This window comes from Puntigrus tetrazona, chromosome 1 (assembly GCF_018831695.1).
Source record: "Puntigrus tetrazona isolate hp1 chromosome 1, ASM1883169v1, whole genome shotgun sequence".
Taxonomy (NCBI): domain Eukaryota; kingdom Metazoa; phylum Chordata; class Actinopteri; order Cypriniformes; family Cyprinidae; genus Puntigrus; species Puntigrus tetrazona.
The window spans coordinates 2,296,240-2,311,239 of NC_056699.1; the positions used below are offsets into that span (position 1 = coordinate 2,296,240).

The 15,000-nt window shown below is 40.6% G+C and overlaps 4 protein-coding genes across 11 annotated transcripts in view; 3 read left to right on the top strand and 1 right to left on the bottom strand.

The window, feature by feature from the left end:
• ercc5 (excision repair cross-complementation group 5) overlaps window positions 1-462 on the top strand; it is a 10,563-nt gene extending 10,101 nt beyond the window's left edge. The window contains exon 15 of the mRNA XM_043239480.1: window positions 1-462. This exon is cut by the window's left edge and continues 165 nt beyond it. Within this exon, the coding sequence (XP_043095415.1) occupies window positions 1-261 (261 nt within the window). The 3' untranslated portion in view covers window positions 262-462.
• Window positions 463-982: 520 nt separating this feature from the next.
• On the top strand, window positions 983-4,165 carry mettl21e (methyltransferase like 21e). The gene is made up of 5 exons (XM_043239469.1): window positions 983-1,140; window positions 2,086-2,231; window positions 2,305-2,422; window positions 3,095-3,500; window positions 3,770-4,165. The coding sequence occupies exons 1-4, from the start codon at window positions 1,116-1,118 to the stop codon at window positions 3,487-3,489; spliced, it is 684 nt and encodes a 227-aa protein (XP_043095404.1). The 5' UTR covers window positions 983-1,115; the 3' UTR covers window positions 3,490-3,500; window positions 3,770-4,165.
• A 1,336-nt stretch (window positions 4,166-5,501) lies between these two features.
• LOC122345332 lies at window positions 5,502-14,149 on the top strand. 6 transcript variants are annotated; one of them, XM_043239393.1, is made up of 11 exons: window positions 5,502-5,671; window positions 5,953-6,065; window positions 6,480-6,616; window positions 6,765-6,882; window positions 7,475-8,191; window positions 8,389-8,543; window positions 9,078-9,201; window positions 9,281-9,847; window positions 10,592-10,740; window positions 10,863-10,986; window positions 12,271-14,149. In XM_043239393.1, the coding sequence occupies exons 1-11, from the start codon at window positions 5,517-5,519 to the stop codon at window positions 12,654-12,656; spliced, it is 2,745 nt and encodes a 914-aa protein (XP_043095328.1). In that variant the 5' UTR covers window positions 5,502-5,516; the 3' UTR covers window positions 12,657-14,149. The 6 variants fall into 6 exon arrangements, with proteins under 6 accessions (XP_043095328.1, XP_043095337.1, XP_043095365.1 ...); XM_043239402.1 differs by having other exon boundaries at window positions 8,392-8,543; XM_043239430.1 differs by having other exon boundaries at window positions 5,563-5,671; window positions 5,957-6,065.
• tpp2 (tripeptidyl peptidase 2) overlaps window positions 14,016-15,000 on the bottom strand; it is a 19,760-nt gene continuing 18,775 nt past the window's right edge. For all 3 annotated transcript variants that reach the window (XM_043239379.1, XM_043239369.1, XM_043239360.1), the window contains one exon: window positions 14,016-15,000. This exon is cut by the window's right edge and continues 553 nt beyond it. The gene's annotated coding sequence lies outside the window, so the exon portion shown is untranslated.

The following is a 15,000-nucleotide window of genomic DNA, read 5'->3' on the forward strand; positions in this document are numbered from 1 at the left end:
GCCCCTGGAGCCCCGGGGCCACTCACGGGAGGATTCATAGGGCCGGTGCCCCACCTGAGCTCGCCCGCAGACGCCTGGGATGAGACGGGGGGCCGGGCCTCGCTGCCCACGTCATCGAGGGCGGAGTCCAGCGGCTCCAGCTCGGAGGAGGAGGCGGGGCGTGGGCGGGGCGTCGCTATGGTTACGGCACGCTCCGTGTTCGAGGGCAAAACGAGAGCAAGAGGGAAACGAGGAGGAAGAGGAAGAAGCAGAAACAGATGAACACAAGAAACCACAGGTTCATAAACCACAGGATGATGCGTGATCATTTGAGAAAAGACATGAAATCATGAAAAATAAAGAATGACGTCTCAGCCGACGACGACTACCGCTTTTTACTGATGTTTTTTTACAATCTTTAGATGAACTTGCAAAAAAAAAAAAATTCTTCAAATAAAGAGTAATAAAAGTCTGATAAACTCATGTGTCTAGATCTTTTCATGTGATTTATACACCTGGTCATTTCATTTAAAAACCATATATATATATATATACACACACACACACACACAAAAACAGTTTAAAAGTTCTTTAAAAAAGCAATCGTTTTTAAGTTATTTTAGTGTGTGTGTGTGTGTGTTTCGCTATAGTTTTGAGAATTAAAATCTCTAAAAGGATAGTGAAACCTAACTTTTTGACTTTTTGGTCGGTCCTCAAAAAGGAAATGAATAAAGGTTTAGTGATGATGGGGTGAGCAAGAGTCTATCAAAGTCCTCACGAACAGAGAAACAGACGTGTGTGTGTGTGTGTGTGTGTGTGTGTGTGTGCTTTCTGAGCTGATGATCGCCGTGTTCTTGCTGTAGTTGTGTATCTGTCTCTAAAGGTCAGTCAAACAATCATCTACATTCAGCTGCAGCTCCACATCGTCTCTTGTGTTTGAGAGGATCCGTTTACTCCGGCTTCCCTTTCACCGGCTGACCCTCGGCTGCTGCTGTCAGTCACACACACACACACACACACACACACACACACACACACACACACACACACACACACACACGCTCCGGTCGGGGGAAGCGCAGCACTCGAGTGAATCTGCACATATAAGGACCTTCCTTTGGCTTTCAGACGCAGGAATGGAGCAGGATGAAAACAACGAGGGTGGGTCTCAATATATTGTTTTCTATAGTTTCATACGAGAGAGTAGATGAGTCTAGATTCACTTGAACTTCACGAACATCAGAGGTCAAAAAAGACTCTCAATTGAGCCGTTTTACTTATTATGAAATATTAAAACAACAAATGCACCTCATTGTCAAACACAATATTCAAAGGCCTCTGTAAAAAGCTGTAAATAAAGTTTTATTGTAGTGTGTTTTACGAGAAAATACGATTCAGGTCTTTAATTAAGATTTTCACATTTAATTCAATGCGTTATTATTTGTTGGTCATTCGTTTATTTCTTATTAATCATTTCATTTGAGGTTTGCCATTTTTGCAGCTGCTGAAATGCTAAAGAAATCTATTAAATCCCTTTAATTTATTATCAGTAAACATTAAGATCATGAAATGCATTTTATTGTATCACAACCTTTTGTAAAACCGCTGGTTATATTTAACACTCAGTTTAAGACTTACAGAATCACAAAATCAATAATTAATATTTTCACAGTTAAGTTCAAAACAAGCAGCTTTGCCATAATTAAATTAAAGACAAAACACTAATATTGTATTCTACAAATAAAACGGTATTTTCTTGGTTTGTTAAGAAAGGATAATATTTATCTGAGTTATAACTAACTATTAGAAAATCTGGGATCTGAGGGAGCAAAAAAATCTAAATATTGAGGAAATCTCCTTTAAAGTTGTCCGAATAAAGTAATTAGCTATGCATATTACTAATAAAAAATAATTTATGGAAGATGTACAAAATATCTTCATGATCTTCATCATTCTGACGCATACAGTGTATTGTTGAGGATCGCTCCAAATATAGCTGTGCTGCTGCTTCTGGGCCCCAGGGTCCGGTATATGGGGGCCACTGAATATTATGTTGGACAATGAGGGGAGAAATAAAAGCATGAAGCCAGTAATCTGTGTCTGCAGACGCTGAGCTGGCCGCGGCGATCATGAAGAGACACTTCCGTCCGTCGCTGATCAGGACCGAAGCCTGGGAAGGATACGAGTTCGCAGACATGGAGATCAAAATCACGGAGTCGACGGACTGTTACGGGGCCGTTCTGTGGCCCTCGGTGCGTATGGCTCCTCGCACGCTTGGGACGGAGGAGAACAGAGCCGTCTAACGCTGACCTTCTCTGATCACAGGCCATGGTGCTCTGTCACTTCCTCGACACGCACCGGGACCAGTACAACCTGACGGACACGAGCGTCATCGAGCTGGGCGCCGGGACCGGCCTCGTTACCATAGTAACCAGTCTGCTGGGTGAGAGAGAGCGGCCAATCAGAGCGCTCGGAAAACAAAACAAAAAAAACTGAGAGAAAATAAATGAAATACAAAAAATAAATGAATACAATTTAAAAAAGTCAAAGTACATTTAGAACTACAGGAACATACATTAAAGATATTAAAATGTTACATTTATTATATTTAAATGTATTGTTTGAAATTAAATATTTAATTTTATTTTATTTTTTTTTTTAATTCTGCACAAATGTGAAGTTTAGCAAAATATGAAAATATCTAAATTAAGTAATATTTAAAGTGTACTTTTATTGTTTATGGGTATTTATAAAATGTTTAGCTAACTTAGTGAAAATGTACTAATACGGAATTTTGTAAAAGGTAAACATTTCAAGATTCAGTATTTTCTTAGTCTCATACATTTTGTACAGCTTGTAGTGTATAGAAATATACATCAAACATTTGAATAATTATATGAAATAATCATACAGATTAATATTTGAAATGTATGCACAATATGAAATTATTAATACATTTAAACAAATTAAATATTTTTAATAACATGAAAAGTGTTAAAAAATATTATATGAATGTAAAATTTGTAACATTTGTTATTAATGTTTTCAAATGATTTGAATTTCATTAAAAAAGTGTGGTTGAAGTGTGGTTCTTTCGTGTGTTCTCCACCTGCAGGTGCGAAGGTGACGTCCACGGACCTGCCGGACGTTCTGGGTAACCTGAGACACAACGTGAAGCGTAACACCCGAGGACGCTGCAGACACGAGCCGCTCGTGACCGAGCTGAGCTGGGGCCGCCGGCTGGACGAGCTCTTCCCGCGGGACGCCTGCCGCTTCGACTACATCGTGGCCGCAGACGTGGTGTACGCTCACCCGTACCTGCAGGAGCTGATGGACACCTTCTTACACCTGAGCTCGGACCACACCGTCATCCTCTGGGCCATGAGGTTCCGCCTGGACCCCGAGAACAGCTTCGTGGACGCCTTCGAGAAGCACTTTGTCCTGGAGGAACTCTACGACCTGCCCAGCCTGCGGATCAAGCTGTACCGCGCTCAGAAGAGACGCGCTTGACCTGAGCTGAGGTGCGTTGAGATCAGTACGCTTCATTTTGAGTAAATTCAGTTCACTTCCCTGCATCGGTGTCTCAGCAATGGAAGTGAATGGGTGCCGTCAGAACAAGAGTCTGATAAAAATAATCCACAGTTAACATCTAGAGAAGACAACCCGTGTTTTTAACTAAAATAAACCAAAAACCATAACAACTCTTCCACCGGTGATAAAAGCACATGCTTGTGTTTTAGTTAAAAACGTCTTAATGCTGGATTAGTTTCATCTTTTCTGTCTTCTCCAGATGTTCTCTGATGGAGTGCTGTGGATTGTTCTGATGACTCTCGTTCCGACGGCACCCATTCACTTCCATTGCTGAGACACGTTTCTCCAGATCTGAAGACGACACGCACTCCTCCTGATCTCGAATGGACAGAGCGAGCACGGTTTCAGCAAGTTCTCATCATTAATATGTAATAATGCACCGCTGTTATGATCTGTGGAGAAGCACTGGATTCAAGCTCTGGTCCAAAAGTGCGGCAGGTTCCACGATCTACTGCAAACCCATCAAGTCCTGCTTCCCTCACATTTCTGCAGTGCATGTAAATGTATGATCTTTTTTCCATTTTCATGTTTTTCTTTTGATACAGAAATTTGATGCACATTACTTGGAAATAAACATGAAACATTGGAACGAAAATCCCGAGTCAGGTTTCTTCCTCCAAACACAGCTTCTGAAAGTCTACGGCGTTTGCAGGCGCAGAACTGGTTTCTTCCACACTTAAGAAGAACCAGATGTGCTGTTGACCAACGGCACGTAGCGGTAACGGAGCACAAACATGTTTGGGTTCTTCTGAGGGCAGGAGCACATTTGGATCATGCTAAGTGTCTGATGATGATATACAGAGATACCTGATCCTAGCATCATGTGCTGAAGTCATGGCAGAGTCATTAGATAACACTAACACATACACGCTACATATAATCCACATAAATCAGGTCTCTTCACGCACGCATCTCCTAAACGCCTCTGTTGCCAAATCACCAAAATATCCTCCCCTACATGGTAAAGGTGTTCAATCGCACACTGATTCCAGAGGGTTTTGACAATCATACAAGAAACTGGAGAGCACACAGAGAGGATTTAGGCCACCGAACTCATGTGTCCTCCAGAGATATAGTGAGTGTTATATTGGGTTTCCCTTCTGTGGAATCCATTTAGCTCATACCAGCTGCCCAGACTCTCAGAAACCCCCGGGACTGAATTAATGAGCAAAACATAAATGAGCGAATGCCACATGATCAGATTAAAAAAAAAAAAAATACAATTTTATTTTTTATTTTGCATTACATGCATTTTGTTTAGCCTGCGACAAATTATAAATGATAATAGCCAATAATAAGCAGCTTGTAAAGCATTAAGTCGTAGATTTAAATACAGTTTAATTTGATCTATATTTTTAACTGCATAATGCTAATTGGGAGAGGAACGATTATCTTAAAGAAAACTAAAACGTTTGAATCGTGTGCATTTGGTTTACTATTAAAAGCAACGCAATAAACAGCATAGCATGCACAAAATGCATTCATATTTCTTTGCATTGCACTAATTGGGAACTTTTTAATGTTTTTGCATCGTGTTCATTTTATTTACCTTAAAATTTCTCAATTATCTTTTTGTTAATTTAACTAATAAGCGCATAATTATTACATACATTTTTTACTGCATTACGCTAATTAGGGAAAAAAACCCAGGGATTGCTTTTCCTTAGATTTTGTTGTGATGTACGACTCAAACATGTTTTTTTTTTTCATCCAAAAGAGTGATCCAAAGTAAAACACTTGTACAGTTCAGTATGCAGCGTATGTTTTACTTTAAAACCCGTCAGAAGCACCATGCCTCACGTAACCCCCGGGAGCAGCTAGTATTATATGAGGTTAGCAGGTAAACAGAGTCCAGACGCTGGCATTCTGAACAGCTCTATTATCTCAAGGCTTCATCTTCTCAGTCTGTGCTTGCCAGCAGAAGCTCGTTCCCCATCTCCTACATCATGCTCTATTTCTCAGTGTTTGTGTGGATGTGCCTCTGCTTCATGAATCTCCAGCTAAATATAGTCAGAGTGACGCTGGAGAGCTGCGTGATGCCCGTCTATAACCGGCTGAAGGCTGAGGATGCAGCTGCAGAAGCGCTAACCGGATCAACAAGGTACAGCTGCGGATTGCACTGAATTCTTCTGGAGCTGCGAAACTCATTTGAGGAAATACAGCAGACACTAAGCTTAGAGTAAACTTGAATTTGATCTGATTGCGCCGATGCGTTTTTCTCTATATGCAAACTTCCACAAGTACCTCAACGTCTCTACAAACGAAAAGTCGTGAAATTGTTGAATTTTGCACTGATTTATTTGCATGTTGCATGAACAAATCTGGCCGAGCTTTAAAAGAGAGTTGATTTTAAAACAAAGCCATCTACCTTTGTGTTTTAAGTCAGCGAGTAAATATTATGATGGATTTATCCGAGTCTGGAGATGCAGATGACACAGAAAAGACGGATGGGAGCATAAACACCGCAAAAGATGAAGACAAAGAAACGCATGACGGTAAAGACTACTCTATTCTGCTCATCCAAAAATGAAAATGTGTTCACCCTCAGGCCATCCAAGATTAGCGTCAGATCTGGAGAAATGTGTGCCAGCAATGAATGCTCTGCAGTGAATGGGTGCCGTCAGAATGACTCCAAGTTATCCACAGGAAGCATTACTCTGGATTTTAACAAGCATCAACAGTTAGAAGTGGATTACTTGTTTATTATTGTGATGTGTTTATCAGCTTTTTGGACTCATTTCAACGGCATCCATTCAGGATCCACTGTTGAGACAATGATGCAATGGCACATTTCTCCGAATGATCTCAGGTGGCGTGAGATGGGGTGAACTGTTGACTGAAACACAACGCTACATCTGTACAGATTTGAGCGAGGAATGCATGAGTTTCTCTCTTGTTTTCCCGGGCAGAAGTCGTCCCTGTGCGGAAGGCGTCCTGGGAGCCCAGCGTGCTTTCCACCATCGGAAAGGAAGTCCATTATTTCGCCGGTCATGAGATCAGCATCTGGGAGTCTCTCGATTCATTTGGTTCTATCATCTGGCCAGCAGTGAGACGATTACTTTATTACATATTTGAAATAATAATAATAATGATAATATAAGCTGGAGTGTGGCACACTCCACATTTGTAACCATTTGTACACGGTTCCTGTTTGACATTCATAATCATGACACATTTTCTGGATTATTACTTAGGCTCTGGCTCTGTGTCGTTTCCTTGAGTCTAAACAAGCGACGGTTGACCTGGTTGACAAGGCCGTGTTAGAGATCGGCGCCGGCACAGGTCTCGTTTCCATCGTGGCCAGTCTGCTGGGTAGGTGCTAACGGCTGGGGAACGTTACGTTACAGTGTTGCATCACTCCCTAAAAGATAATCAATTGCGTTACTTTTTATGGAAAGTAAAGTGTTGCAATACTTTTTAAATCCGAGCAGGGCTTGCTTGTTTGTTTTTAATATTAAAAAAGTCCTTCTTTTGCAAATGAGAAAGAGACATGAACACATCTCAGGCTGAAGGAAATGTAAATCCTCGTCTGTACAGTAGAGGGCGCCGCTCAAATGAATTACATTAATAATATGATCCTCTGCATTTACTCCTGATTTCTCTCAACATGGCAACGAGAGCATGTGAAAATGTAACTTAGATATTTCCTTCTAAAGTAACTTAACTAAAGTACTTATAATGCATTACCACCAACACCGCTGAGCAGAAATGTCCGGACCTGTTCTTGAAGGGCTGGTGTCCTGCAGACTTTGGCTATTTCAGGGCTTATTTAGGGTTAGAGCTAATCTATATCTTCCAGGTAAGTGTTTTGGAGCCGAACTCTGCAGGACATCGGTCCCCCAGGACCGGGATTAGTCACAAGCCTACGGTCGTGTTGTTTTTATACCTGTATGATCATGTCCAGGTGCTTGGGTGACAGCGACTGATTTGTCTGAAGTCCTCGGGAACCTGAGATGCAACCTGTCCAGAAACACACGGGGCCGCTGTCGATACACACCGCAGGTGGCAGAGCTCTCTTGGGGATATGAGCTCGACAAGACCTTCCCTCATTCGGTCTACAGATACGACTACATATTAGCAGCCGATGTGGTCTATCATCACGACTTCCTGGAAGAATTACTAGTCACCATGCGGCACTTCTGCCAGCCGGGTACGACCCTCATATGGGCCAACAAGACCCGCTTCAACTCTGATCTGGTGTTTGTGGAGAACTTCAAAAAGACGTTCAACACCACCCTGCTGGCAGACAACGGAGAGGTCAAGATTTACGCCGCCACCACAAGAGAAGAAAGTAGACTACAGGCATCAAAAGAGACTAAAGGGGATGCGAGGAAAGGAGTGGACGAGGATGAAACGGTCAGCTGTGAGACAGAGAAGAATGAAGGAAAGATTACATGGACAGAGCAGAAGCTTGTAGAACAGGTTCAAGAATATGAAAATAAAGACGAGCAGTTTGGAGAAGAGCAGGCTACGGGGGATGCTGATGTGGAAAAACTGGAGGATGGAAATCTGAACAGCTTCGAAGACAACGACAACACGAACCTTGAAACTGAACCTGAGGATTGTGAAGATGAAGACGACGACTGTGAGATGGACTCGGCACTTCTTGAACAGAAATCTGGTCAGTGCCTTTTGTTCTAAAACACAGCTGCTTATCTAACGAAATAAGATCGCTGCACACAGAGTCAGGAAAAAAAAATGGATCAGATTTTCTGTGTTTTTGCATCTAAAGCAAGCATTTAGATGAAGAACAGAAAAATAATGCATACAAAGATTTTGAACCCAATGCACAAGGTCTGATTTGGTCTCTTCTTTTAGAAGGAAGCACAGAGAACGATAAACAACAGGAGTACACAAGATCCTGGGCACCAACTATTTACTACAGACCTGGGAAAGAGGTTTACAATTTTTTGGGCACGGATATTAAGATTCAGGAGTCCATCGATTCTTACGGTGCTACTATATGGCCGGCGGTGAGACACATGAGTGAATCATGAAACAAATGCCAATGTGAATAGAGTATGGGCCAGATTTAATAACAGCTGGCAGCGCAAGCCGTCTTCTGTCAAGATTTACTACAGATTAAGATTTAGGTGTTGCAATGGCTTGGGCCAGACCTTAGTGAATATGCATTTGCAAAACTTCCCCTTTAGGCGCAAATTTTATTGGAGCGTATTTACCGAAATCAGAAAATGTCTACTAATGTTTGTTACTGGTATTTGCACCGTTATGTAACGCCCATCTGTATATTGCATTGGCAGATATGTAAATGAGATGTTGCTATTTATAGTATATGTGCTATTTAATTTGCATGCTGTCAGAAATTTCCATGCCCAACTTTCAATAATTTGCCCTGTTCAGTAAATCTGGTCCTAAATCTGCGAAGAACCCAAGAACTTTGCTTTTGTGTGATGCTTCATTCAAGGCAATAGCCAGAGCCAAGAAAACAGTCAGGCAAAACAAACATGGTGTATCTTTAAAATGTGATTTGTATTCCTTCCATATAGGCACTTGCACTTTGCAGATTCTTGGAAACGCCGCAGGGCCGTCAACACATTGATTTACTCGACAAATCAGTTCTTGAACTTGGAGCCGGAACCGGATTGCTTTCGGTTGTCATCACGTTATTGGGTAAGTGCTGGGATAAGACTCAGGTACTAACATAAATGGTTTTGTACTGTGGAAGATAATCACTGGAATTGCTCTGTAGGTGCCAAACTAACGGCAACGGATTTACCCGAGATACTAAGTAATCTGAGATACAACCTCAACAGGAACACGAGAGGCCGGCGGAGACACGAGCCCCTGATTGCTGAACTCTACTGGGGTCACAAGCTGGACGAGATCTTTCCTAGATCCACATACCGGTATGATTACGTGTTGGCGACTGATGTGGTCTATCACCACGGGTTCTTGGCCGAGCTGCTGGTCACCATGCGTCACTTCTGTCAGCCGGGAACTACTCTAGTCTGGGCGAACAAGGTCCGCTATGGTTCCGATCTGGGCTTCGTTGACAACTTTCTCAGATACTTTGAAATCATACTCCTCGAAGAGTTGGATGATGTGAGGATTTACATAGCGACCAGCAAGACACCGGAGCAGGAAGGCGACCAGGATCTAGAGTTGAACGAGGAAGAGGAGGACAATTATGATGCTGGGGAGCAAATCTCTACAAACCAAGCAGAAGAAGAGGAACTGGTGTGTGATGATACTGAAAGTCCAGATGAGGCACAAGTAGACGAAGAACACCAGGATTTGGGAAGACCCGAGGAGGAAGGTTAGGTTTGAAGTGCTTATATGCCTTTTCATAAGCTATGTTTACATGGTTTTTGCTTCCAACGGAATAAATTCATTCTGAACGTAGTCTGTACATCAGCGCTTTGAAATGATCAGACTGCATGAATATACGGTTTCCTGCTGTTGTCGCATATAGTTTTAAAAAGCGCACTTAATACTGATCTACTTCAGGTCCTAATTGCACTGTTTTTATGTCACCATACATGCTCAGTACTTTTCCGTTTTAGTATTTAATCAAATGGAATAAACCACATCTTACGATCAGCTCGAAATTGTAATCAAATCTGGCTGATTGAACCCGATTGACATGGTTACACGTGAAGCTCTTATTCTGACTGTGCCTCTAGTCCTACTACGATCAGATTATTAGATTCCATGTAAATGCAGCTATGATTCCTAGAACTATTGGTAAAAGTTCACTTGTTCAACTTATTTAGCTCCTACTTTGGAGTAGGGTATAAAAGAGTAGGAAATATCAGTGACGTAAGCTTGTGTTGTTTGACAAATGCATATGAAAAAGAGCTACCGTGCATTTATAAAAATGCCGTGCGTTTGGCCAATCAGCAATTCCCACAGAGTTCCTACGACTAAACGCATTCAGAGTTCCTACAGGGCAAACATACCAAAAAACGGCCACTTTCAGGTACTATGAAAACTTTCTCCAGTGCAAAAGCACCTACAGATAAACATCTAATAGGATACTCTACTTCTATCTTTCCCTCAGCTCTACCTGCCAAAGCAGAACCCCCGGAGCACAGATCCTGGACTCCCGCCATCTACTACAGTCTAGGCAAGGAGATCTACTACTTTCTGGATCATGAAATCAAAATTCAAGAAGCCATAGACTATTACGGAGGTGTGGTATGGCCAGCGGTGAGCATTAAACGTTCATCAGCAGTATATCAACCTGTCAGATAAGAAGAGAAACATATGTGCACTGTGTGAGAAGGTAAAATACACAAAGTCTAATGAACTCCTGGTTTTGAATGTCATAGGCATTGGCCCTTTGCCGATTCCTGGACACCCCAATGGGGCAACAGCAGATTAATCTGATCGATAGATCAACGCTGGAGCTTGGAGCAGGAACAGGCCTTGTCTCGATAGTCGCCACACTTCTTGGTACATCACAGTGTTTGATGCAATTAGACCAGAGGTAGTCAAGGTGAATCCTAGAGAGCTGATGCTCTGCTTATAGCCTTAGTAATACTAAAGACATTGATTAGCTTAGCTTGTTTGAAAAGAATTAGAGCTTAATTCTGCAGGACAGCGGATCTCTAGGTCTGAACTTGCCTACCCCTTCAAAGCAGTTCCCAAACACGTTCCGGAAGCCTCCAACAATTCACATTTTGCACAGTCTTGAATTTTAGATGGGCGGCAGAAGGTCTAGGAACCTTCTGCTTTGGATCTCCAAGAAGCCAAAGGTAAAGCAACCAATCACGTTTTATTTTGTGCACCGTATGTACACTGTAATACATTTATTAAAGGCTCAGAACGATGTTTTGTTGCACTGTACAGCCCTAATCAGTTCAAGATTGTAGAAGGAGCTTTATATTTAGCGATAAACTCCTACATTTCATGTCGCTCTGCAAGGTCACACACAGAAATGTGTCAACAGCCAGACTTTGCATCACATCAAGAATAAATCTCATCACAGGGAGAATTTTTACAGCAGGTACATTGCAAACGATATCGGCCATCCCTACAAGCAAGACAGGCTAAATGTACAGTGTTGGCGGGGGCTCTAGGACCGTGATTGGAAACCACTGGACTAAGTCACGGGGGGTCCGATCCTGCTCCTGGAGGACCAACGTCCTGCAGAGTTTACTTCCTACACTCCAGCCTGGAGTTTTTAGTAACCCTAAAGACTTTGATTGACCTGGTCAGGTGCGTTTAAATTGGATTTTAGCTGAACTCTGCAGGATAGTAGTCCTTCAGAAGCAAAATTGGACACCCCTGGTTTAGACTAAGCTTAGCCTGTGATTTACTCACCCTCAAGGCAGTCTACTTGGTGTACATGACCTTCTTCTTTCAGTCGAATACAATCAGAGTTATTAAAAATTGCCCTGGCTATTGTTATCATTGCAGTTAACAGTCCAAAATATGCCTAATAAAGAGTGCACATCCACAACAAACGGCGTCTCATACCGTTCCTGTAGTGAATGCATGCATTTTTGTAAATTCATAATAAACACTTCTGTGTCACATTCACAAAGCCATTCAGGCAGGTGATGTCAGGATGTCAAAAAAAAGAGCAAAACTATATGTAGATACAGAGATTCATCTGAAAGAATGAAGTCATATGTACCTAGGATGCCCTGAGGGTGAGTAAAGCACAGGCTAATTTTCATTTTGGGCTGAGCTATGTCTTAAAGACCGAAACTAAACGACGTCACTACTTTGTAGGTGCTAAACTGACAGCCACAGATCTTCCAGAGATCCTCGGGAATCTGAGGTGTAACCTGAACCGGAATACCAGGTGGCACCGGAGACACGAGCCTCAGGTTACAGCACTGCGGTGGGGCTACAAGCTGGACGAGATGTTTCCCCGTTCCACGCATTATTATGATTACGTGCTGGCGGCCGATACGGTCTATCATCACGACTGCCTCGCGGAGCTTCTTGAGACCATGCTTCACTTCTGTCAAAAGGGGACAACTGTAATCTTTGCAAACAAGGTCCGGTATCAGACAGATCTGGCTTTTCTTGAGAACTTTCAGAAAGCTTTTAACACCACATTTCTGACAGAGCTGGGTGAGGTGAGGATTTACTCAGCCACCCTGAGAATCTGACGACGTGAACTTTAACTACACTGCTGGCTCAGGTAGAGAAGACATTCGGCTCTGGAACATGCTTGTTTGAGGAACCGCTGCAGACAATTCACATTGTTTTTTTTAAATCAACGTTAAGTTACCTAGTCAATGTAGTGAATTATCAGATACGTTCATTTGGTATCCAAACACGGGACGAGACCTACAACAAATATTGTTACAATATTTGGATCAGCCCAATTCTATTTTGCCAATTTGTCAATTCTTCATATATACTGCAAAAACGATCTTCTTCCTTATTAGAAAATATCTACAAATTCTGGAATTAAGACGTCTTTACTTGAAAGGTAGAACTACTTAAGATAGGTCTTGTTTTCTGAAAAACAATATTCAAATTTTGATAGTTCTTGCTTAAGACAAGTAAAAATGAATCTTTAGCCTCATATTTTACTCAATGTTTTTACTAGTTTTAAGCAAAAACCAAAGAATATTTAATATTTTAATCTGAAGTCATATTAATATATTTTTTTAATATTTATACTAGAAAACAAGACAAATACTACAGCAGAATATATTTTTTTTGCAGTGAACAAACTACGTTTAACTCCAATCCAGATTTCAAAACAGGATCCCTTTTGTATATGGCCAACTAAAATTAATTTTTTTTTTTTAATTTTTAGTAAACCAATAGACTATATATTTATATGGTTTCATGTGATATTAAAGGAGATCCAGTATGAAGAGTCAAATCAGAATTCAGCTTGTCATCTTTGATAGATTTGATTTGGACTGAATTGCAAAATAAAAAAAACTATGAACATTAAACCCTCAAAATAAGATTTGAAAAAGAAATCTGAATCGTCTGCACTGAAAATAAAACCAGGCTGATTATAGACATAGACGCTTATGAAAAATGTAATTTTGTGAACCTAGATTAGAACAAGACTTATAAAGTTTGTAACTCAAGCTTTGCACAGATATACAGTGAATACTGTAGTTATTCATGAAACAAATTCCAACAAAACATCTTAATCTTAAAAGAATCTTAAAAAAAAAAAAAAAACACATCCAATTATTAAAAGGTAAACAATGATGTTTAAACAGTTGAATTTATTTAAAACAATGTGCTGTAACGAAAGAGTGGTGTTTGAGAAATCAACATTTCAGATGAAATACATTTCTTCATGAAAATGATTTATTGTGCTATGCACATAACAACAGCTAAGACTATGATCTTACAAATATTGTTTATTATATCGGAAAACAATCTAATGTGGATCTAAAAAAGGTCAACTTTAATATTTACAACTTTTTTTTAACATTTGTACTAAAAAGTAAACCGTGATTCAGCATGTTTGTCAGAAAGATGGACAAAATACGGTCAGTTCCAGATCCTTTTATTCATCAAATACATTGACTGTGTTAACAAAATAACCGGCTGTTACTTCTGAAACAATGGATATATAAAATAACACCTACCTACTCTATGCATGAATTAAAAGGACTTGAAAATATTGGCATTACCTAGTATTCATTTATACTTCATAAATACAAGACATCCATAAATATATCTGAAGATATTCAAGGGTTTTTGATACAGAGCTGTGTAATATTTCCTGAAGAAACGCAGAGGTGGACGGGTTTGATGAATATTTAAGGCCATTTTTGAAGAACCTGTCGTTAGAGACGTCTGAGCTCTGAACACAAACACACACACACACACACACACAGGATGAAGAACCGAAGACAGATCACACCACCAATGCGTTTCCAAGCCAATGCAAAAGCCCTCTGAGAAAAAGTGAGACGTCACTAGTGAAAACACACACATAGCATGAACTGCTGGCTTCGTTTCTGACTTTCAAACACTGCAAAAAAACGTTTGACTGCCTCGTATTAATAACCCTGCTTTCTAGCACACACACCTAAACATTCTCGAATCAGGAAGCGTTTACTTCTTTAGAATTTTCTTCGTTTTTGCTTAAAACAAGCAAAAATATCTTCCAATGGAGTAAGAAAAAAAAAAAAATAATTAAAAAAATAATTGGTAAACATTTTTACTTGCTTTAAGGAAAAAATAAACTAAATTTGGATGAATTTAAAAGAATTTCCCAGGTCATTTTACTTGCAATTAAATGCACCTTAATTTCTAGATATATTTACACAAGAAAAGAAGATTTTTTTTTTGCAGTGAAACATCCCATCTGTTTTTTCAGACGTTTAAACCCTGAAGAATCGTTCGAGACACACATTTAAACACTAAAACGAAGCGTGACTAATTCAGAAGCAAATATTTGAGCCCAGGCTCAGAAGCTCAGACTTTCTTCAGAACGGCACGAGATTGAAAGCCATGAACGTGAAGCGA